The 25,605-nt window shown below is 40.0% G+C and overlaps 1 protein-coding gene across 1 annotated transcript in view; it reads right to left on the bottom strand.

The window, feature by feature from the left end:
• The window catches only part of GALNT5 (polypeptide N-acetylgalactosaminyltransferase 5), a 47,042-nt gene extending 22,157 nt beyond the window's left edge, over positions 1-24,885 (bottom strand). Inside the window, exons 1-3 of the mRNA XM_003406011.4 lie at positions 23,354-24,885; positions 3,242-3,408; positions 1,064-1,183 (exon numbers count right to left, since the gene is read on the bottom strand). Of these exons, the coding sequence (XP_003406059.1) occupies positions 1,064-1,183; positions 3,242-3,408; positions 23,354-24,804 (1,738 nt within the window). The 5' untranslated portion in view covers positions 24,805-24,885. The remainder of the gene's footprint in view (positions 1-1,063; positions 1,184-3,241; positions 3,409-23,353) is intronic.
• Positions 24,886-25,605: the final 720 nt, after the last annotated feature.

Here is a 25,605-nt window from a genome sequence, read left to right on the forward strand (position 1 = left end):
AGCAATATACACATTGAATTTTTTTTTTTTTTAAACCACAAGTCCATAGTGATGGGAGGTGAGGGGTGAGAGGAGAACAAAGAGAGAGAAAGAGAATGAGTGTAGGGGAGCTCATCTTTGCAATTAATAAAAGAAAAAATGATAGAATTAGAAAAAACACAATTTCGTGAACCTCAGTGTAATAATTGTGTAGTAATTGCTTCAGACAAGGGTCATCAATGGATGCTAAACCATTGGACAAAATATTATAGGAGAAACAGGATAGTCACATGGATCAAGGTAGCATCCCACAAATTACTTTTTACTCCAAAGGGACCCATTTGGTTGTCAACACCTTAACCAAGTGAAAAAATTAGTTTCACCAGCAAGCAACGGGAAAGCCTGACATTTTGTATCTCTTGATTTGAAGCAGTAAGTCCACAATTTCTACCATCTATGTAGTATTCATGCCAAAGACAGTTATCCTGTAGCTAATATGAGGAAACAATCAGAAACATTTCCAATGTGGTCAATTCTACCAAACAAATGGCCTGGACTCTTAAAAAAAAAAAATCAATGTCATGATTACAGAGTGTGTACAGATCGACTATTCTAGATTAAAAGAGAATAAAGAGACTAGATAACAAAATGCTGTGCATGAAGCTTAATTATAACCTAAATTATAAAAAGAAGAAGAAAGAAAGAAAGAAGAAAGCTATACAAAGCATTTTGTGAGCAGGTCAGGAACCTTGAGCAAGAGCATGTCTATTAGGTGGTATTTGGTATGAAAGTTGTGCTCGTGTAAGAGAGTGTTGATTTTCTTCCAAGATGCCTGCTGAAGTATCTAGGGGTCAACATCATGATATCTGTAGATTTCTTTTCAAAGGTTCAGAAAAAAAGGTATGTTTATATAACTGGATGTGTGTGTGTATGTGATAAAGCACATATTACAAAATGTTAAAAATTGGTTAAATTAAGTGATGGATATATGTGCATTCACTGTACTACACTTTAAAATTTGCTGTATGCTTGAAAAATATTAAAATAAAATATAACCAAAAAAAAAAGATTAGTAGCTTCTTACCTGTTGCATTCTGTGCTCCCGCCAGCCTGGCTCTTATTAAGCCATGTCTCTCTTTGAGGCGAAGTATCCGAACTTTCGGAAACTGAGACATGTATTTATCCAAATTATCTTTTAGGTAGTCTATATCAGAGTGGGCAGAGGTAAGGAAACAATTAGATTAACTAAGGTCTGGATAATTCCAGAAGAAATGCCTCCCCACTGTCAAATTCTAAAAACATTTACTATAACACATAAAACCCATTGCCATCGAGTCGATTCCGACTCATAGTGACCCTAAGGGACAGAGTAGAACTGCCCCAGAGGGTTTCCAAGGAGCGCCTGATGGATTCAAACTACCAACCTTTTGGTCAGCAGCTGTAGCTCTTAGCCACTAAGCCACCAGAGTTCCCAACATTTACTATAGTCACTAAATGTTATTCCTTGGAGCCACGATTTTCTTTTCTGATGTCATTTTCTGGAATGGATTTTTGTCTGAGTTCAATGTTATAAGCTGCTTGATTCTTCAAATCCCAAATCCCTCTCTTTAGTGTTGCCACATTATACTGAGGAGAGCTCGTATTTCCTGAGTATTTATCAGGGTGGGGACAGATTTACCTTTAAGCAAATGCTGCTCAGGCTTCAAGACCCCCACTTGCAAAGGCCACTTCCAAAACTCAGGCAGGAGGTTTAGAAATGTGTGCAAATTTTACAATTTGCACACAACCCCCCAAAAGATATCGTAACAGCAAGCAGTCACAATCACCACCACTTTCCGCTTTGACATTCCCGTTCATCACATCTCCCCTCTCTTGCTGGGGGGCTGTAGAAGGATTCAGCTAGAGGAATATTTTGGGGGGTTTCATTGTTATATTTATGTGGCATGCAGTCACTTCTGTGTGTAATTAAGCTATTGACAGCTGTCCCAAGTAGGGAGAGCTTCCAGGAAAATGTCCACTGCTTACTTTTCTATTAATTTTGTATTTGTAATTTTATGTTATTTTTCTAATACTGAAAAAGTTTCAGATCCCATAAAATCTGGATCTGGCTCTCACAAAGAGACTTTTATTGACTTGGTAACTGGATACTATTTCTGTTTAAGCTTTCAAGGCCACTTAAAATTTTAAACTAGTTTTCCTCAGGCATCTCAATGCTCTCTAAGCATTGTGTGGTTCTAGAAGGAACTCTGAGGCTAAGGAAACTGGCTCAAATCACTGTGGTCACAGATCAAAGCTAAGCTTTTCTATTAAGGTTGCCATCCTTTTACTATTTTCTAAAACTTTCTGAGGTGGGTTGAATTTTAGAAGTCTGTAATGTGTGTGGTCATGGGGCCTGTGAGACCACCCACATGCACAATTTGTTGGACAACCCTAAGAGTGAAATTCCTCACTGCAATAAATAACAACAGGCAGAAAGGCTTTGGTGGATTCTGCCTTCGAATTCTGTTGGAACTTCATCTCTAATCCCAGTGGCAATTTGTTTTCTCAACAGTTGGTTGAATGTATGATATGCATTGTTCTCGAGGAAGAAACCATAGATGGCCTGTGTCTTTATTTTCCCTAGAGACTAACTCCAACTCTAGTCATTACCTGTAGGAAAAACACCCCATTAATTGCAAGATATTTGCCTGTTGGATTGTATTAAAAGGTATTTGTACAATTATATAGGATATCCTCCAGTCTCTGGCACTTCAAAGTGCCCATCTGCAAGAAGCTGGTGATAGAAAATCACTCCTCGCAGCTGAGGAGAAGCCTGAGACAGCAGGCTGAACGAAAGGATTCAGGACAATTTTTAGAGCTGACTTTTATAGCCCATATACTGTTAGACTTATCTCTCTAAGGCACCACATAAAACAATGATTTACCATTTGTAAAATGTTTATGCTTCGCCAAATTAAAACCCAAACCCATTGCCATTGAGTTGATTCCGACTCATAGTGACCCTAGAGGACAGAGTAGAACTGCCCCATAGGGTTTCCAAGGCCGTAAATCTTTACAGAAGCAGACTGCCACATCTTTCTTCTGTGGAGCAGCTTAAGGGTTCAAACTGCTGACCTTTGGGTTAACAGCCGAGCACTTTAAACACAGCACCACGAGGGCTCTGTATGCTTCATCAAATTGTCCTGTAATTCTGTCATCCAAACTGCGATTGCCTGATATCAAACTTTGGTTTTTCAGAAGAAAGCTTGAGTTGTTTTCTTACCTTTGGTGCTGAAGTCATCCACCAGCAGAATCTCCTTGATGAGGTGTGGAGGAGAGCGGTTGAGGACACTGTGAACAGACCTCAGGAGAGTGGACCATACTTCATCCACAAAGCACATGATAACACTGGTGGTTGGGAGGTTACTGTGAACTAGCTGTTCTGCACACCTGGAACGGAACACAAGCAGAGCACAAGAGATGTGCTAATAAGATCCAAAAGATGTTTTTGAAAGTCGCAGAGTAGAATTGTATACGTAGATCTCTCAAGGATGATTTTATCATGTGCTTTTTTGTTGGGGGAGGAGGAAATGGTACAAGGAAAATAAAAGAGAAGAGAAAGCATAACCAGTAACAGTAGTTGCTATAACAGGATTAGCGATGCCTTCTGTGGAGGCATCATGTAGTGGAAAGAACATGGGCTCTTCAGGTGGTTAAACTCCAGTCTGAATGCCACCTCCAATATTCCACAGATCTTTATCCATTGGTACCTACTTAATCTCTCTAAGCTTCAGTTTTCTCATTTGTAAAATGAGGTCATTGTTCCTATTTTATAGAATATGGTGAAGTTTACCGATAACGCACATAAAATATCTAGCATACTGCTTAGCACAGGAATCTACTAAATGGTAGTTATTGTTATCATTATTAAATTATACCTCACAAGGGAAACTTCTGGTTTATTTAATGCTACAAAATAGTTCATGACTGCCCTTCCAAGTGGCCATCTTCTGAGTGTCAAAGGATATATTCTTTTCCCCACTCTTCATGTGGATATATTTATGGCACACTATAAATATGCTGAATAATTATACTCTCTTCAGCTTCCCTATCTATCTGAAAGTTCCTTGCTGAGATGCTCTCTGCTACAGAGGAGCCACAGTTGAAAACATTTTGCTGGCATAAAAGAACAGGGCTACAGTGTGAGTTGGTATTAGGATGGGTTGCTATTGGTCTTGGATTTTTTCCGTGCCCTGCAGTTCATACTGCCTCACTGCTGGTACTTCTGCCCCCATCTCCCTCCTGTCTTACTCTCTACTGGGCAGTACCCAGTGGAACCTCACAAAGAGGATTTTCCATCATCCCATCACAACTACTGTTAGTAAAGTAACAATTAATGATGATGAAGATGATTATAAATGTTATGGACAGTCTGCATTATTTCAATTTAATACTCAAGCCACCAGCATCATCCTTTCCCTTGCCTAGATGAAAAATCAAAATCAGAGAGAAACTAGTTCATGATTATACTGTTAGTAAGTGGCAAAGTTGGGACTTGAACCATTGCCTAGGTGGTTCCAGAAATAACCACTCAGGAAGGATTAATTCCACAATAATAATAGTGACTGGGGGGGCAGTTCTACTCTGTCCTATAGGATCGCTATGAGTCGGAATCGACTCAAAGGCACTGGGTTTTGTTTTAATAGCGATTAGCAGCAGATGTAGCATTTTGTGGGAGCCAATGTTTCTGACAGGTAACATAGCTACACTTAAAAAAAAATCGTTTATTAGTTTATTTTGTCTCTACTAAACACATTAATCATTCATCATTTAAATATTTGACTTCATTAGAAACCATTTTAACACTTTTTCTCCCTCCCGCCATAAAAATACAGGAAGTAATTTGCTTAAAAACAACCCACTATGAGTAAGTGTCTGGTTTCCTCTCCCTCAACTACTGTGTACCTCAGTGACAGCAGTTTATCAGTTAGTTGTTCCCCATATTTACATGGCATTTTACAGTTGGCACAGTACTATGATGTACATAATTTAATCTTTATAACTGCTTGAAGTATATATTATTATTCTCTTCAAATAGAGAAAACTTCAGCTAACCAAAAAACCAAACCCATTGCCACGGAGTTGATTCCAACTCATAGTGACCCTATAGGACACAGTAGAACCGCCCCATAGAGTTTCCAAGTCTGTGCCAATATTTTTACAGAAATAACACATGCCTTTTACGTTTGTTTGCCGATCATGCCCTCCCCCTTAAAAAATTAGCACAGTGCGTGCACTTATGAAAATACATCTTGGGGAGGGCACAGTGGGCAAACAAATGTAGAAGGTCCATGTTATTTGCATAAAAATATTGTAAATTTTTATGGAAGCAGACTACCACATCTTTCTTCCGTGGAGCAGTTGGTGGATTTGAACTGCCAACCTTTGGATTAACAGCTGAATGCTTAACTACTGTGCCACCAGAGCTCCTTTAAACTACAGCTAAAAAAAAAAAAAAAAACCAAACCCATTTCTGTCGAGTTGATTTCAACTCCTAGCAACCCTATAGGACAGAATAGAACTGCCCCACAGAGTTTCCAAGGAGCACTGGGTGAATTTCATCTGCTGACCTTTTGTTTAGCAGCAGTAGCACTTAACCACTATGCCACCAGGGTCTCCAAACTGCAGCTAGAGGAGTTAAATGACTTACCCAAGATGTTGGTACATCTAGAAAGGATGCACAGGGGATGTGAACAACCACAGTTCTTATTCCACTGCACTATGCTGATTTTTCTGCACTAAGAGCATTGGTTTTGGAACTCTCAATTACTGGCTTAAAGAAGTTATGTATCTTCTTTGAACCTGAATTTGCCAACTACAAAGCAGAGATTAAAAATCTACTTGTAAGATTAAATGCAAAAATATTAAGTAAAATTTACCTAGTGTATATCTGACAAATTCGGTATTTGGTGTTGTCGAGTCAACTTCAACTCATAGCGACTCCATGTGACAGAGTAGAACTGCCCTACAGGGTTTCCTAGGCTGTAATCTTTATGGAAGCAAATCACCACCTCTTTCTACTGTGGAGTCGCTAGGTGAGTTTTAGTTGACAACCTTTTGGATAGCAGCCAAGTGTTTAACCATTGCACTCTTAAGAACTGGTAAGCAAGGCAGCTACAGTTTGTAATTTCAGTGGTTTCCTTAAATTATCAGTCATCATAATAACCTATGAAGCCTTAGAAAAACATACATTCCAAATCCCTTAGCCCCAGAAAATTGATTCCAGAGGTCAGTACCTGGGAATCTGTATCTCACAAAACAAAACTTAATCTTAAAATAATAATAATAAATCGAGGGCCAATAAAAGGATGACCTGAATCTTCAGCTGACAGAAATCAAAATAACACTTATTGAGCTAGTGATCAGGCATATTATGTTAACATAAAATAATAGGATGCCTAAACTGATTTGATTTCACACAAAGGATCCGTGAACTGGCATATCTGAATACTACATGATAGTCTTTACTTCAGTTAAGGGCTGTTTCAGTTTCCTGTAGATGCCACAGAAATTACCACAAACTTAGTGGCTTAAAATAAGAGAAACTCATTCTCTCACAGTTCCAGAGGCCACAAGTCCAAAATCAATGTGTCGACAGGGCCGCACCCTCTCTGGAGGCCCCAGGGCAGAATCTGTTCCTTGACACTTCCAGTTTTTGTCAGCATTCTTTGGCTTGTGACTGCGTCACTCCAATGTCTGCCTCTATCTTCACATCACCTTCCCCTCTGTGTCTGTCTCTGTGTGGAAACTCCCTCTACCTTTCTCTTATAAGCATACACTTAATTGCATTTACAGCCTACATGGATAACTCAGGTTAAACTCCTTTTAAGACCCTGAACCTAATCTCATCTTTCGCTCTATAAGTTAATATCCACTCTTTTGCCAAGTAAAGTAATATTCACAGGTTCTGGGGATAAGGAGTGACTTACCTCCTCGGGGGGTGGGCATTTATTCTTCCTATTATAAGGGTTTAAATAAGTAAGGAATTTTCTTTTGGGGGGAGAAGACATGTATTATTTCTTTGAATGGGTGGGTGCCCAACCACCCCGCAACAAACAGTAAGTTTACTTCACATTTACAGAGTTAATAAAGGAGGGGAATACATTTTTATTCACTACGTTTGAAGTTTGAGATTTTGGAATTTACACATTGAAGTCCACGAAAATGTTAAATGGATAATGCCAAATTATAAATTATAATATTGAAACTCAATTATAAAAGGAAAATTAATTAGACAAACTAGGGAAGAATATGAACTGAGGGACTTCCTAGCCTTAAATAAAAGAGTATATTATTTACTTGCATGATTGCCAAGAATTCTAAAAATTGAAGGACTGAGACCTGACAAACTTTCAAACTCTGAAATTTCCTTCAAGGAGCAAAAAACCTCTAATGTGAAACTCTAATTCTCACTGTCTCTGGTGGTTAATTTCAAAGACTGGAGGTGATGAGACTAACATTTCCCAAGGACAGAGTAGGTAGAGCTAGGTGCAAAGAATTAGAGAGCAAAAGGTAGGTGAAGGAATGGAGATTCCCATAGTAGACTGTTTTGGAGGGAACCTGGGAAGGGGAGAGGTAGGGTAGCTAGGTGGGATGCAGAATAAAATTTTCATCCCTGTTCTCCCTCACTCTCTTGAGTAGGAAGTGACAGAATCATATTTATAGGTTTTAAGGAAGGTGTCAATAAAGTGGAGAGTTGGAAGAAAAATCAGTGATTGATAAGATTATTGATGGAGCAAGGCCTTTCTCCCAACATTAATCAACCTTACAGTCATAGTTGATTCAATTGACCAGTATGTTGTTAGCTGCTATTTCAAGTCAGCTCTGACTCGGCTACCATATATATAACAGAATGAAACATTGCCTGATCCCATGCCACCTTCATGATTGTTGTGGTTATTGTGTCAATCAATTTCATTAAAGGTTTCCCTCCTTTTTGCTGACCCTCTCCTTTAACAAATGTGATATCCTTTTCTAAGCACTGGTCTTTCCTGATGACGTGTCCAAAGTAAACATCTTCGCATCTAAGTAACATTCTGGTTGTACTTCTTCTTCCAAGTCTGATTTGTTTTTCTGGAAGTCCACAGTATATTCAATATTCTTCAAATACATCGATCCTTTTTTATTGCCCAGGTTGCATATGCATATGAGGTGATTGAAAAGATCATGGCTATGGTCACGTGCAAATAAACAAATGACCAGTATAGTCTCCTTAAAACACTCCTTCTTTTTTTTTTTTCCTTTGAGACATTTTATCCTCCCGGTTTTCACCCATCAATCAATCACTCACTAGCTTTTTTTCTTTAGTCTTCTGCCAGCTTTCTCTCCCTCTTATCTCTAAACAGAAGAGTCTTAAAGCTGGGAATGTCTCACATGCATCTTACATATAACATGTTTTATGGCTTGAATTTGAGTCCTCCCAAAAATCTGTATTGAAGTCCTGGCCCCTAGACTCTTGGATAAGATTCTGTTTAGAAACAGGGTTTTCTTTGTTATGTGAATTGGGTCATAACCAGGTAGGGTGAGTCATGAACCTAATTACTTCTTAATTATAAAAGAGCTGAATATACAGAGGCACACACAAGCGAAACACACACCCAGAATTGTCGAGGAACTCTCATGTTTGCCAAAAAGGAAGGTCCTCTCCCTAGAGCTGTGCCCTAAATTCAGGTTTCTAGCCTCTTGAACTGTGAGAAAATAAATTTGTTCTTTAAAGCCACCCATTTGTGGTACTTTATTATGCCAGCACTGAGTAACTAAGTCAATATGTCCGAAACTGAAATCTTGATTTCACCCCACCCGACTCGACCAGTTTCTCTGCATTTTCCCCTCTTACTCAATGGCATCATCATCTACCTTGCTGCAAAAGCAGAAACATGGATGTCATCCTAAACTTTACCCTCTTCCTGATAGATTAAATCAATCTATCATCAACACATATCCATTATATTACCAAAATACATTTCAGCTTCAATGTCTTTATATCTCTACCATTGCAACCCTTAGTTCTTGAGCTTCCATCATCTTTTTCCAGTATTTTTGCTGAAGCCTCCTAACAGGCTGCTCTAATTCTACCCTTGCCCACATCCATACCACTCTCCAGTTTCCTGTTTCCCAGTGAATTCCTAAAGGCCATTAAAAAATAAATCAGAATTTTTAATGTAGCCTAAAGGACCCAGTATTCAGTAGCTCCTGTCCATCTTTACTACTGCCTGTCATCCCGTCCCTCACACACTCCACTCCAGCCAGACAGGTCTTCTTTCGTGCCTTGAAAGATGTCAAAATCCTTTCAGCTTTTGTTATTTCCTTAACAAGCTTGCTTAACAACCCCAGCCCTTCATGACTGGCTTCCATTAGTTTCCACAACTAATTTAGGTCTTAGCTTAAGTACTGTCTCCACAGAGAAGCCTTCTCTAATCTCCTATCAAAATTCTGTTGCTCTTCCATTATTTTTTATTATGGCCACCTGAGTTTCAGCAATATCATTAATTTATTGGATTTTATTTCCTTATCTTTTACATCCTGAATGTCCTAGAGAGTAGGGCAAACCTACCTTGTTCACTATAGAGCCACAAACGTTTAGCACAGTTGCAGATAAAAACATTTGATAAACATGTATTGAATGAATGGATGAATGCATGAAGATGGGATGGAGCTTAGATTAAAAGCTCAAATAGTGGGAGAAGAGAGATTTTACTTTGATATAGGAAGAGAAAAGGTGATGGTGTATACAGTTAAGTTTGTGTGTATGGGATGAAAAGTTGAAACAACTTTGTAGCTGATACTGGAGGAAAGGTTATTTGCGATAGAAAAAGATAGGAGGCTTGAGGAGAATGGAGAATATTTGGGACAGACACGAGGAGCAATGAGAAAGAACGCTGCCAGCTACACGTAAAAGGATTTCTACAGGGCATTGAACACTTTCCTGAAGCTGGAGATCCCAACATTTTAGTCAAAGGACAGCATGTGATTCGCTCCAGTGGTGTATGGCATCCTGGGCATAGGAGGAGATATAGTAGATTATCGAATTAATTCAAGCCTAGGGGTTATCAGAGCAAATGTCGTACAAAGAAAATGGTAGAGGATTTTGAGAGTACCAGTGAAAAAATGGTTAAATGTTCAATCATGGTTTCTAGGTCCGGAAAGGGAAAGTCAAGCTTCAAGGTGTTTAATAGCCTAAGTGAAAGTGAGGGTACAAAAGTGTCAGAGAGTTTCTCTGACTTCCTGTCTCTAATTTTACAATGCAAATGAGTAGGACATGCATATTTCACTTTTAAATATTATTTATGCTTGGTGCTGAAAAAAAATAAATCCATTCTAAAAAGTAAGGGTCTGCTGCATAAATTCTGCATGAGCTATCTGAATCAACAAGCCTAGCTGCGAAGTCCTGAGGGTTGCTTTGTGGTTAAAATTTGGTTGACTTTAGAAACTTCCAGTGACAGATGGAAATATATTGGAAAGAGCTAAGCAAGCAGACTCATGCAAATGATTCTCTCTGCACTATGAATTAATAGATTTTTGGTCTGTTTTAGAAGGAAGTGCTAAGAAGCATTGCGATTCTAGGCGGGTCTGAAATTGGAGGTAGGAAAAGCTGGAGGCTGGCAGAGATTTAGAGAAGGCTCCTCAAGCCACCAAATATCTATCTGATTCTGCATTCCCCCAATGTTTCATGGTACCTTAATTTCACTGTTACAAACCCATATGTGTAGATCATGTAGGACTCCACTAGATGCTAATATCCCAGAAAAAAAATAGCACCTCTAAGAATTATTGACAAACATATATTTTAGATGTGTTTAAGAAATCATCTTGAAGAGGGCACTGTGGAAGATTCTATTACACAGATTATATTGATGCCTGGTGAAAGGAGCAATACTAAAGGATAGGGAAGAGAGGCACAGAAGGGAGGTTTTATGTACAGGTTTTAGACTGTGCTTTGTTTTGGGTGGCTGAAATATTAGGCCCCCCTTTTTTTTTTTTAACATTTAGAGGTACCTGTTCTGCCATATTGCAAAACAGGTTAAATATGTTGGCAGGTGCCTAGAGAAACCAGCATGCTTAGTTTTTTTTTTTTTTGCATGCTCAGTTTGTTTGGGCCTCTGGTGGCGCAGTGGCTAAGAGCCACAGCTTGCTATGGCTCCAGACCAAAGGTTGACAGTTCAAATCCACCAGCCACTCCTTGGAAACCCTATGGAGCAGTTTTGCTTTGTCCTACAGGGTCGCTATGAGTTGGACTGGACTCGATGGCAATGGGTTTGTTTGTTTTTTGTTTTAGTTTGTTTAAAGGCACAGTGGGTCAGACCAAAAGGTCTTTAGCATTAGTCTTGCATCATTCTTATATTCTTAGTCAACTCGTTTCCACAGGTTGTAAAGATGGTTTCAAGTTATTCCACACTGAACCAATGGAAGCAAAAAAATTTTTTTCCAATTTGCCAATTGAAAGTGTTGCTGTCTACTATATTGAGGGGAGGACTTGTAGCTAAAGTCTAATTTAAATGCAAGGTATTTCTGGTTTTGTAACTTTTGGGGGGTTAAGAAATCATATTTTTGTTCTATAGTCATTACACAGTTCAGTATTTAAGTATAGAAGTCCCCTGATATATTTCAAGATTCACCCCAATTTTTTTTTTTTTTTTGGTCTGTTTGTTTGGGGGATGTGTAGGTTAGCAGCAAACCCAAGTACTTCAAACAAATGAGGATTCTAATGTGGGAATTTCAGTGCACTTGAGCATAGCTGATAAACTACTGTGGTAGTGTGGAAAGACTCTGACCTAGGAGTCAACTTGAGAAAGATGATTAAGGATTAAGATTTGAATCCCTTCTGGCACTTATTGGCTGCATGACCATGGGCAAGTCACCAAACCTTCTCCAGAGCCTCAGTTTCTTACTTTTCAGATGAAGATTATGATGCTTTCATCACAGAATGGCTGTGAAGGTTTGATGGATGGAGGTAAAAGTACTTTGGAAGTTCCATGGTGAAAAACACGTGTGAAGACCTATTCTTAATCCACCATGCTAATACCCACGTTGTGACTGGGTGTTCTGCCCTTTTCCAAAGCAGTTCTTTGATCTGAATCTATCCAGCGCTTATCATTTATTGACTTCAAAAGTGATGTGTTTCACCCTCTTGGCTTGTGTGTGCCGAATGCTCAGACAGAGACCTGCTTCGAATGTAGCCTATCAAATAAAGGTGGTTTCAAATCAGCAGATTGGGGGAATGATAACATTCTCTCATTTATATGAATTTTTCATTTTATTCCAAGACAGTCAAAATGCACTATGTGGGTCAGGTCTCAGTCTTTGCAGGCTTGAACAGAAGGCCAAGGCGAATATTTTTGCAACTTCTATTTGCAATTCAACTACTGCCTGATATAAGCCTTAAGGGGCCATCACTCCCAATGCTGCAGTATCTTTGGGAAGATCTGAAGAGAATGAAGCCTCTAGCAAAGTGCTCTGCATTGAGTTATATTCTTTTTCTCCAAAACCTTAGAATTATTGGGGTTTTCTTTTACTCTCACCGATAGAAAGGTATAGCTATATAAAATATTTACTTTTCATGCTTTGTTCTTTCTTGGGCAGACTACTCCAGACATTAAATCAGAGTCACTTGGACACTGATTTAGTATATTTCAATCAAATTCACCACCTCTCCTCCAAGGCCTTAGCCAACTGAAGCTGCGGTTTCTGAGGTAACTATATATCCACCAGACCTAGTGTATTCAGGTTTAGAAATAGAAAGCTGTCATAGTGAAACTGGGGTGGGAGGGAGAAAAGCAAAAGGCGTTGTGATGTAGCAGAAACAGTGCCCGGTGGAAGTTAGGACACCTTGGAGATAGTTCTGTCCTTCCTGATGTGTGTGACCTTGGGCAATCACGTCCCTCCTCAGACATTCTCCGTAAAATCGAATAAGATCATTTTCGAGACTTCATCTAGTATTAACGTTCTGTGATTTTCTGTGCAATTTTTAGTCATATTTACTCACAAGTGCTTCCTTCTGGATCACATTGTTGTTGTCAGGTGCCATCCCTGTTGATTTTCGACTCATAGAGACCCCATATGACAGAGTAGAGCTGCCCCGTAGGGTTTTCTTGGCTGTAATCATTAAGAAAGCAGATCGCCAGGTTTTTCTCCTATGGAACCAGTGGGTGGTTTCGAACCACCAACCTTTCCTGCCAACCTTTCCATTAGCAGCTGAGCACTTAACCATTGGGCCACTAGGGCTCCTTTTCCTAGTCATGAGATCCCTGAAAAAATGCAAATTAAACTGTTCTTTCTACAGGTTAAAATCCTTCAACATTTTCCCACTGGCTCTTGGAAGAACCTTAACAAGGTCTTGAGTGATATGGACTCAGCTTACCTCTATGGCCTCATTTATAGACCCCCTTCTCTCCTCTACAACCCCGCCATGTCAGAATTTCTTTAGTTCTCAATGGGTCATACTTTTTACCTCCTTTGTCACTTCTCTAAGTTTCTCTGCCTCCAGGTTGCAGTTTAAACATTTCTGCTCTCTCCTCAGGCCAGGACAGATCCTTCTCTTCTGCGCTCTAATAGTATACTGTACTTGTGCCTAACATTTGCTCTACATGCTTCAAAGGCAGTGGCCATGCTCTGATGCTGCACTGTGCGGTAGGAGCCCAGAGATGCTTGTTCACTGCCGGGCTGCGGTTGTTGGATAGTTTTAAAGAAACGTTTTTGACTAATGCTGTACAGATAATAATTTCCTTATAAAAATCTTCTCTAGCTAGGTTCATGGCATGCAGAATGAATTCCCCTCAGGCATCCCTGGCCTAGGCAGAAGGAAGAGGGGTTTTAATTTCTCCCACAGTCTTGTGCGCATAAGGAAACAAAGGAAGGAGGAGCTGCCTTCTGTGAAAAGAACACTAGAATTACAAGTCTGAAAACTTTCTTTTGAATCTCAAATCAGCTAACTAGGAAAGCAGGTATATCATTTATTCTTCTAGCTTCATTTTTCTCATCTGTAGAGCATATGAGATATAATATCTCTTTCATAGCGCTGCTTTGAGGATTTTTAGAATGAAAAAAGTATGTGTATGTGTGTGCATATATAGGCAGATAAGGATATATATATGTATGTATATATATATATATATTTATATATGTTGTTTTTAGCTGCTGTGGAGTTCACCTCTGACTCATGGCAACCCCATGTACAATGGTATTGAACGGTTGTGATCTATAGGGTTTTCACTGGCTGATTTACAGAAACACATTGCCAGGCCTTTCTTCCTACTCTGTGTTAGCCTGGAAGCTACACTGAAACCTGTTCAGCATCGTAGCAACACTCAAGCCTCCACTGACAGAGAGGAGGTGGCTGCTCATGAGGTGCGTTGTCTGGGAATTGAACCTGGGTCTCCCATATGGCAGGTGAGAATTCTACCAATGAACTACACGCATGTATAATCTATACACACACACGTACACATTGCTGCCTGAAACATAAAAAAGCACTTTTTGGGGAGACTCAGCCAGTATCCTGTGCTTGGTCTGTGGCTGGTAATGAGTCAATATGGTATGGAATGAAGTTATCTAGTTGAGTGGCTAACTGAAATCTCAGCCTCAATTTTTCCTTGTATAAAGCTAGATGATGATTGTATCTACCCTGAGGAATTGTTTTAAGGATCAAGAAGAAGGCGAGTAATAAAAAGTTTTGTAAATGCTAAGTATCTCCTGCTTTGCTTCTTCTCACATGTGTTCATATACCAACCTTTTAAAGTAGGGCCAATTCAGAAGGCAGTTTAGTTCAGAATAATATAGATGTTTTTCCAGGGGACCCTAAAAAGCTTTTTTTCATTTTGGAAGCAAAAGAAAAAGAACTTCTGAGAATTGCTATTTTCCCTGAATTTTCTGACCCTTGAGCAAAACAAACAAACAAAAAAAGTTATTCACCTCTTGAGAGGCTCTGTTCTGAGTAGGTCAACCAGAAGAGCCCCAAACCAAAAAAAAAAAAACCAAACCCATTGCTGTCGGGTTGATTCTGACTCATAGCGACCCTATTGGAGAGAGTAGTACTGCCCCATAGAGTTTCCATGGAGTGCCTGGTGGATTCCAACTGCCTACCTCTTGGTTAGCAGCCATAGCTCTTAACCACTATGCCACCAAGGTTTCCTAACTGGAAGTTATTTTCTGGAACAAGAATACCCAGGGCAGTATTACGGCAAGAATTTGGTAAAATTAGTTTGAGGGTTAAGTTGGGTCCTAGATTAGATGTGTGAAAAAGCAGTGTAAAGAGATTCTAATTCTTACATTTACTAATTATTCTCTCCCAGAAATATTTCTTTGTCTTTGGTAGCATTTAGAAGGAAAAGTCACTGATTTGCTGTAACATTTCTCACTTTTACATTAATTAACTGTTTAATGGTTTTCTTTGTTTGAATAGCAGTAGAAATATGTTTAGCATTTCTCTCCTCTGATCAACTTTCTCCTCGTTCTTCCCTAGTTATAGGGAGAGTGTGATAAACAAAAGTATCTAAAGACCTGTACTCGCTTCTTGGCCATATTTAATCTTGGCTATGTTATGATTGTCCCTGGGTGGCTAAAACTGTTAAGGGCTTGGCTGCAAACTGAAAGATTAGTATTTCAAGTCCACCCAGAGGTGCCTTGGAAGAAAGGCCTGGTGATCTACTTCCAAAAAATCAGCCACTGAAAACTCTTGGAGCACAGTTGTACTCTGACGCACCTGGGTCACCATGAGTCGGAGTCGATTTGACAGCAACTTTTTTTTTTGGATGTTATAGTCTAATGGTCCTGCTTTAACAAATTTTGCCTTTTATTCCCTTCTTTCTTATTTGGCCCACACGACTTTTCAGTGAAATAACACACTGTGCCCTAACACACACACGCACACATACACACACAAAGACACACACCATTCAAAAGGGACCACTGCATTGTTTTCATTCACTGGAGTGAAAACAGAAAATAATCCTTTTAAATCCATAGGACGAGTTTTTTTTTTTTTTTTTTCCTGACCCAACTGATTTCTCATAGTTTTCCCAGTCAATTTCAGATTATGTTTTCCAGTTATTATTTGTCACAAAAGCAGTTTCATCAATTAAAACAATTATCCCATGTAAAAATGAAAACCTCTAACTTCATTGAACTTTAAAGTTTCCCTCCTCCCTAGACTGGTAAACTTTTAGAAGCCTGACTTATAGGAGGCTATACAGTCAGTTTGTTTTCTCTCTCCTAACTTCTCTTCCTCCAGTAACTCATTAGCCATGGTTTTTGCCTCCACTAGAGTTGGAAGGATAGAATAGGGATGAAAATTAAGGTTCCAGAAAGCTTTTTCTTCCACCTCAGTAATTTAGACTGGTTTGTGGCAAATGCGTGGTGTTGTCTTTTTTTGTGTGTATGTGCCAAAAGAAAACTCTCTTCAGCTGTGTAGGAAGGAATCAAATTATTGGTTGACGTTCCTGGCTCTGCGCTAAGGGGCTTGCAAGAGTTCTGTAGGAAACGCAGTGCATTAAATTAAGCGATCGAGTAACATTATGACGATATAGCAGTGGTAGAAGAGAATGCCATAAGTCTTATCGTACCTTAAAAACTAAATTCTGGCAGCAAAAAGTTCTTTGAGTCATGTCTTTCTAAATGCAGACCCAGGAAGCACACTCTTAAAATAAGTTCATTTTTAGAGTGCCATCTTAACTACCACTACAGACCAAAACTAAGACTTCTTTAAGTAGAATCGCTCTGCAATTTCAGTGGACTAGACCATGTCCAGCAAAACCTGTGTGTGTGTATTGATTATTGCTGACAGAAACAAATTTCAAAAATTAAGAGCAAAAACTGCAAAGATTAACTTTTTACAAAGAAAGGATCAAATATGAAATTTGAAGACGATTGTCAAAAAAGTATTTTAAGTAGATTTTTTAACTCTAGGCAAGAAATGAAGTTGTATTGTACTTACTAACGTAAAACAAGCTTGTAAATGAGATTTTTCCCTCTTGCACACTAAAACATTAAATGTAAAAAACAAAGCAACAAAAATTTGAACTAATGAATACACATAAGTTGATGAATAGATTGTACTGTAAAAAACAGGAGTATTTTCCTCAAACCAGGTACTGGCATATTGCATATTTCTAAAGTGAAAAATTAGGAAATGATTATTAAATTACAAAAAAGACTCATTGTAAGTTTCATTTGAATAGTTACCTCTTCTTTACTCTTAAAAGTAATATTAATTTCCATGTCATTTCAGAGAAACATATCTTTCCAATCTATATTGTATAAACGTGTCTCTCTTGAATGCCCAGCACCGCGATGAGTAGAAAATAAAGTAACAGACAGTGTTTCTCTCCTTAAGAAGCTTATAATTTCACCGAGAAGACAAAACTGATTTTCAAGGCTCTAGTGAGTGGACAGCACACAAGAAGTGTTTCAGTGATAAAGATGGCTGCATGCATTGAGGGTCATTGGAATTTAGAGGTCACAGTCAAGTCATGGTCCAGCTGGAGGCAGAGCTACAGTTGGATTTTAAGCAACGACAGATTAGAATGTGTGGGAGTGATGTGGACCATGCAAGGTGAGGGTAATCGAAGGCTGTGGGAAGGAACTAGTTAATGAGAACATAATGTGCAGAAAACGGTAATGAGATGCTTTCCTACACTGAGGGCCCATGTTGAAAAGCATGTCATACGCAGGGTGTGATAGCTACACTGCAAGGGGCAGAATCCTGGGTGGCACTGAAGAGAGGGGACAGGGTAGGTGACACTGATGTTAGCAAGGAGCTCTTATCACAGAATTGTGTTGTTGTGCTGCTGGAAGACTTTGCAAGATTGCATGTCAACAATATAGAAAGGATTCACTTCATGGTGAAAAGAAGGCTGCCCTTTGACTGAGAAAGCTCAAGGAAGATGAAGTCTCAAGTTCAAGAGCCAAGTATTTAGTTTTATCAAATCACAGTAGATTGCTAATGCACGATGTTAGTTGGAGGAACTATGCAGAGGCAAGAGAGGGTACAGTGGAGCTCTTTGTACTTTCTGTGCAATTCTTTTGTAAATCTAAAACAGCACTACAATATAGTGTATTTAAAAAAAACAGAAGTGCCAAAAACAAAAATAAGACAACAACAACACAAATCCAGCAGTAGGCTGGATCTATTTCCTGAGTGTCAATCCAAAAGCAGTGACTGCAGAATTTCTATCAAACCGATCCAATTTATTTAGTTCTTCTCTCTTCCTCACAGTGAACCTGAAAACGAAAGCGCACACACCAGCAGAGAGAGGTGCCAGAAGTTTCTTTAAAAAAGATTGTAAAAAAAAAAAAGACTGGGAAATTTTCCTTTCTGAATGTGTGTATCCACTTGCCCCAAGTATTATTTCTCTACAAGATCTGAATGTTTCTACAGTAGTTACTATATAAATCATTGGTCTCCTTTCACAAATACCCCCTTCCAGGAGAAATTTGAACAAGTTTGGCTATGTTATGAAGGGTATCCCAATGAGTGTGTGGAAATGTTACTTAATGAGTGTTAAATTTCAGTTAATCATCTTTGATGTCTTTCTCCTCTTTATTGTCCTTAATCAAGCCTTACAGCATTTTCATCTATAGAGATTTTGCCAGACCAAAGTACTTCGATAATGAGAATAATTTGAAACAGGTGGTGGAAGAGTTTGGGCTCTATTTGTGTGTACATTGGGGAGGGTCTGAATGCTTTTGGGGATGGGTCTGACATTGCCAAGCCTGTGCATGAGGGAATGGGCACTGGGAGGCCATTTGGAGGTTATTGCAGTAGTCTAAATGAAATGTCATGAGGTCCTGCACTACGTGGCTGCTGTGTGACAAGAAACATAGGAGACAGATTTGAGAGGGAATTTGGAAGCCCAAAACAGAACCTATTATTGTCAGTGTAATGAAGAAGAAGGAGGCAATAGTGTCTCCAATTCTGAGCCTAGGTATATTGGAGAATGGAAGGAACACCAAGTAAGCCTGGCACTCAGGAGGAAAAGAAGGAGAAAGCAGGTTTGAAAGAGAGGGTCTGATTTCACAACTAAAGTAGGTGCAGTTGCCCTGGGAATCCTGTTTGCCTCTTCTAACCAGTTGCTGTCAAGTCGATTCCGACTCTTGGAGGCCCCACGTGTGTCAGAGTAGAACTATGCTCCGTAGGGTTTTCAGTGGCTAATTTTTTTTGTAAGTAGATCACCAGGACTAAGGACTTTCTTCCAAGGTGCCTCTGGGTGGACTCCAACACCAACCTTTTAATCAGCAGCTGAGTTAATGACAGTTAAGTACTGATGTGGGTTAACAGTTTGCATCACCTAGAGACTCCTTGGCTCTTCTACTTAATGCCAACATCATCCCAGCATATCAGTTAAATCATCCTTAAGAAGATATTAACTAATAACTAGTTATTAATTTAAGGAAATTAATTGAATTTAAATGCATATACTAGCAAATCTATAGTTTTATCGCTTTTTTTTTTTTACTCAGTCTGTGTTCAATGAGTGCTTATGATGTGCCAGTTACTATGTTAATCAATTTGTAATGTTAGATTTTGGGGAAATGTAAAGGGCAGTTAGGGAGATATTGCCCAGAACTCTTAAAATTGAAAGGTCGCAGAGAGCGGCTAGTGTAGCTAATTTTAAGACCAGCCCTCCTGGGTTCTTACAGATCTCTTTCTCTCTCTGTCACACACACACACTCTTTTTCTTGTTATATTCTATAACAACTTTCTCTTTATGCTGATTTTTTTCCTTTTATTTTCTATGGCATAGCCAATTTGAATTTTATTTATTTACTTTTTAATTGTGCTTTAGATGAAGGTTTACAGAACAAATTAGTTTCTCATTAAACAATTAATATACATAATGTTTTGTGACAATGGTTGCCAACCCCATGACACGTCAATACTCTCCCCTTCTCAACCTTGGGCTCCCCGTTACCAGCTTTCCTGTCCCCTCCTGCCTTCTCGTCTCTGCCCCTGGGCTGGAGTGCCCATTTAGTCTGGTTTTGTTTTATGGGCCTGTCTAATCTTTGGCTGAAGAGTAAACTTCAGGAGTGACTTTACTACTGAGTCAAAAGGGTATCTGGGGGCCATACTCTTGGAGTTTCTTCAGTCTCTATCAGACAAGTAAGTCTGGTCTTTTTTTGTGAGTTAGAATTTGTTCTATGTTTTTCTCCAGCTCTATTATGATCCCTGTCAGAGCAGTCGGTGTTGGTAGCCAGGTACCACCTAGTTGTGCTGTACCGTGGTGATTTTTAAAATTTATTATTTAAAAAATAAATCTTATCGTATGTATTCATATAAGCCACCTCAGATACTTTTTGGGCAAAAAAGTAAAGTAGATAACATAACATAAATAAATAACATGCTAAGTTAAAACATAAACTCTTAAGTTAAAAAGCTTCACTCTGTTCCTGCCAACCTGATGAATCAAATGGACTTCATTTGTATTTTCTTCCAATCTTTACCCATATAAATATATAATCTGCACAATTTTGTAGTTAGAGTATATTAAAAAAAAGAAAAATGATTTGTCCTCTTTCAAAGAAGAGTGGCACAAAAGGGCTGTAAAGACTTCAGGGGGCTTCACATACCTAGAATCTCTGCTGGTGAACCGGTCACCCGGATCTTGCTGGTGGAACAGAGCATCAGGAGCTCAGAGCACACCTATATTTAGCCAAGGTGGGCTGTGTGATAAGAGGGAGGGGCCTGGGTACACGCTCTGACTCATTCTCTGAAGCGCACTCATTAGTTTCTCCACAGTCGGGACAGCCACCATCAGAAGACAAAGCCTGATTGTAACTTCCGTGTGCTGAAACTTTTTAATCTCCACAGACCAGATTGCAGGGACTAACAAATGCTGGGAGCCACCTTGCCTTCAATAAACCATGTGAATGATAACATCATTATTATTTGCTCTTGGCTCTCACACAATTGCCCACACTCTGGTTGGGAACTGCAGCCTGTGCTTCCTTTCAGCATCTCTTTCTTCCCCCAGACTCCGTAAGAGTCTGCTGGGCCAATAAGAGGATGTTAAAATGAAGCTGCTTTATCTACTACTTCATTCGCCTGCATTCTGTTTTCAAACTGGTATAGGTGATCCTGTGAAATACAGGATTTAAAATCAGAGGTGGCCTAAAATAGTTTTTAGGATCCCTTTTTTGGGGGTAATCAGCAAGAAATAGAAGATGGCACAGCATAATTTTGCACATGGGTTTCAATCACTTCTCTACAATTCCTTGCTGGATGACCCAAGACAGTTTAAATTTCTAGGGTATCAGTTCACTCATCTTTATTTTGGGTAGGTTTTTGTAATCTCCTCCACGGTGTGACTATCTCCAGGGTGAGGTATATGAATGGCCCAGAACAGCTTGGTCTGAATGGGCAATTAGTATTTGGCTTAGAGCCATTTGCCAGTGGCCAAGGGAGCTGAAAAAAAAAAATTTTTTTTTTTAAGGGAGCTGAAAATCACTTCATTGTAGCTGACATCAAAAGATACTCCTCTTATTAATATGAAAAAATATTTACCTGTATCTGTCTTCCTCCTGATAACACTGACTGAAATACGACACTGACTACCTAGATCCCAAAGAAGAGTTTTCACCAGAAGCCACAGGTTGTGGATTAAATTCTGTCCTCCCAAAATATGTATGAAGTCCTGGCCCCTGTACCTGTGGATGTGATTCTCTTGGGAAACAGGGTTTTTCTTTTGTTATGTTAATGAGGCCGTACAAGAAAAGAAAATCAAAAAACCAAACCCAGTGCCGTCGAGTCAATTCCGACTCATAACGACCCTATGGGACAGAGTAGAACTGCCCCATAGTTTCCAAGGAGTGCCTGGTGGATTTGAACTGCCAACCCTTTAGTTAGCAGCCGTAGCACTTATCCACTATGCCTCCAGGGTTTCCATACAAGAAAAGGGTGGGTCCTAAACCTAATCACTTCTGAGCTACAAAAGACCAGAATAGACACAGAGATGTACATGGGGGAAGACAGGTACTATGTTAGGATCTGTCTACATGCAAAGGAACTCCAGGGATTGCCAGCAGACACCAGAAACTAGGAGAGGTCCACAGAAGGAATCAGCACTGCAAAGACCTTGATTTGATTGGATATTAACCTCCAGAACTGTGAGAAAATAAATTCCTGTTCTTTAAGGCCACCCATTTGTGGTATTTCAGTTATGGCAACCCTAGGTAACCAAGAGGAAAAAAGGCCATGGCTTTCATAGCACACGCGCTAAGTCTGATTGTTGACACTCCCTAATTTTGACTTCCAGGCCAACATTGTTTTGGATACCAAGGCATAGTTGGAGCTATGTTACCAATTAATGGATAAAAAATGTAGTTACAAAGCATCCTCACATATGGGTGGGCCACAAAAGACCAGAAACTACAAAAATATTTGAATTAGATCAAATATTTGTGATTTGATTCCCCTGCTGGTTGTGTAGTTACAGCAAGGTGGTCCTTTGAAGAATGGGTTCATGAAAGCTCACGGGTAGCTCTACAGCTGCACAGCCTTGGAAAAGTGACATAACTCCTGAGCGCCCTCACATGCTCACTTGAACCTATAATACCTGCTGCCTCCTTTCTAGGGCTCTTATGAGTTCATCTGATGTGTATGCAGGCTCTTTGTAAATGGTAAAACTCTACACAAATACAAGTAATTATTGTAATGCTCTTGTACCTGTTGTGGGTACTTGCTAGTTGGTGCTTTCCGACATTAATCCTCCTATGTAACTGAACCCCTAAAATGTCTATTGTTCCTATCTACAAAGAATATACAATTTTAGAGAGCAAAGTCACTTCCACAGGTTGTTGTACTGATCATTACTCATGATTTAGGCTGAATTCTGCTGCTTAAGATGTGGCTCCAATGAGACCTAGGAGGCCACTCATTCAGTTCATTTTCCAAATATACTCCTGACAAACTTTATAGTAATGAAAATTCCAAAATCAGAAATTCACTTTATTGTCACAGTTATAATGGGATACTGTGAACATATGGGGTCACCATGAGTCAGAATGGACCCAACAGCAACTAACAACAACAAATAATGGAATTATACTTTAAACTCTACCATTCATATATACCTAATTACAACTGAGTTCATTTAATTGTCTTAGAGGAAGGAAATGGTTCATGAGCTAATAATAGGGGTTAAGGACAAAGTCTTTGGGAAATAAGTGTAGAAAGAGAACACAGTGAGTATGCTGATATCAGAATTTTTCTCTGGGCAGTGTCTAATGATTAATGTTGCTTTTATTCTCTAGGTGACCAAAATCACACAAAATTTTCTAGCATTAAATCTCTACACAAGAGCCAAAATACTTGGAGTTGAGGAAAGAGAAGAAATATGGTTCTTACCCAGTAGGTCTTGTGTCCTCAATGGCTCTATCCACCGGGATCAAATCGCTAAGGTAGACATTGAAGTTTCCTTCTTTCCATCTTCTCTTTGCCTCTTTCTCCTTTCCATGGGGAACAATTACTGGGCGTCCAAACTGGCCTGGAGCTTTGGGATCCCTTGGAGAAAGTGTCACATCAATTCTTAACACGTGGTGCATTCCGTGATCTTCTACTAAATGGGCTTTTACATGACTTAGGTTCTGCTCTGCAGGTTGGGCCTTGTCAGTTAAGTTGATTTTTGCTGGCCTTAGGCCTTCAGCTAAGGATTGGTTGGCTTCAGACATTGTTGCTCTCTGTAGAGCAAGTGAGGAGAAAGATGCCTCACTTCTATTCCTGGAAATAAGTTTCTCTTGGCTTTCACCCTTTACTTTAGGAAATACAGTTTTGGTTTTAGAATTGGTAACATCTTTGGTGTCTGTCTTTAGCTCCTCTTCCTTGGTTATAATCACAACATGGCTTTCAGAGAAATTGAGTTTCTTCCCAAGAGCCAATTTAGCTCTCTCATCCTTTGGCAGGCCTTCCACCTGTGTCTCATTAATAGATTGCTTCTTTAATCGATTGGAGCTGACAGTGAACTTGGAGAAGAGAAGACCTTTATTGGCTTTCTGTTTATTTGTATTCAGTTCTTTGCTCTGAATCTCAGTTTTACTTAAGGCTAATGTTTCCCCAGATTTTGGCACTGGGGGGCTGCCAGGGAGTGTCCTCTTATTTGCCACTGTCTGTGATTGCTGCTTTGGTCTGTCAGTATTAAGACTGACAGTCACATTCAGGTCCGTTTCAACTGCTTCTTTTGATGCGTCACTGGTGACAGTGTGACTTTTCAGGACCTTCTGGTTTACATCAACAGGTCCTGTGTGTACAGATATTTTGACCAATGAAGTTCCTCTTGCTTCCCCGAATGGGGTTTTCTGAGCCCCCCGAGCTGTTGTTTGCTTTGGTCTCACCTGGTGAGAAGACATTTCATGTTTGATATCTGGCCCCTCTGTCTTCTGCTTGGTAGGAGTCACTGGGAGGGTCTGCAGACGTGCAGGGTGCCACAGAGGCACAGCCTTGCCCCTTCCTGGGGCGTTCTGTTCTTTTCTTTCTCTCCAGGTTTGGTCCAAGTCATCTTCAACTTTGTGCACACTCTCCTTAGTCTTTCCAAAGTTCTCTTTGCCCAACGTCCCCTTCCTATTCCACCTCAGGGGGAGTTTAGTCTCTTTTATGTTGCTGTAAAAGATTTTCATTTGGCCTGGCTGAACTCTGAATCCTGTCCGCTCCCTCCTGATGTCTTCCTTGAGGACACGAGTGTTGATCTCGCTGAATGAGAGGCGGAGAGCTGCCATGTCAAAGAGCAGCCAGATGACAGAAGCTACAAATATAAATGCCAGGACTCGCCCACTTCCTCGGAAAAACTTTCGGATCTTGTTCATGGTACAAAGGCTTCCCTTGCAGCCTGCCCTCCCTTCGAGCCTGCTTACCTTGAGTAGAGAGGGAGCTGAAGAAGTAGTAGCAGCAGGAGCAGCAGCAGCAGAGCTGCCAGAAAGCGCCCCCCTCCCCTGAACACAGCAGGAAACAGCAGTCCAAAGGGAAAGCTCAGCTCCTACTGCTTGTCAGTCTCTGCCTGCGTGGCATTTCACAGCAGAGCATCCGTGCCTGCTCTGCTGGTCCCTGGTTAAACCCTGGTAAACACGGGCCTTAGGTCACTCTGGGAGCAGCTGATTCCAGCCACAAGATAGTTCAACATATCACTCCTCTTGTCTCATTGAGCCCATGCCTACCTTCCTACAAGCCCAAGAAAAGGTGGGGGCTGGCTGGGGCTGCTGCTTCTCTCCTCCCAGTTCTCAGTCTGCACGCTGTAACTCAACACCACTTCTCATAAGGAAAACATTTCAAGCCATTACCCAGAAAACTTCATTCAGCTCTCACCTTCCGTGTTATGTGAGAGTGTGTGTGTGTGTGCGCGTGCGTGTCTGTGTTTTAAGTGCAATTAAACAGAAAGAACTCTAGCTATCTGACTAGAGAGCATGTGTTCCTGGTTTATAACCCCACCTAACCCATTCCTACTCGTTAACCCTATTTTACCCAGGTGCTCCGAATGACCTTGCCTGGGCAATCCATCACTGAACCTAATGCTTTAGCTTTGCAAGGTAACAGCTTAAAGAAGGGGCCCAACATACCCTCAATACCAGTGGTGGGCGTTTCCTTATTCAGAAGCCATTCTTGGGGGGGGG

The sequence above is a fragment of the Loxodonta africana genome, chromosome 6 (assembly GCF_030014295.1).
Source record: "Loxodonta africana isolate mLoxAfr1 chromosome 6, mLoxAfr1.hap2, whole genome shotgun sequence".
Lineage (NCBI taxonomy): Eukaryota > Metazoa > Chordata > Mammalia > Proboscidea > Elephantidae > Loxodonta > Loxodonta africana.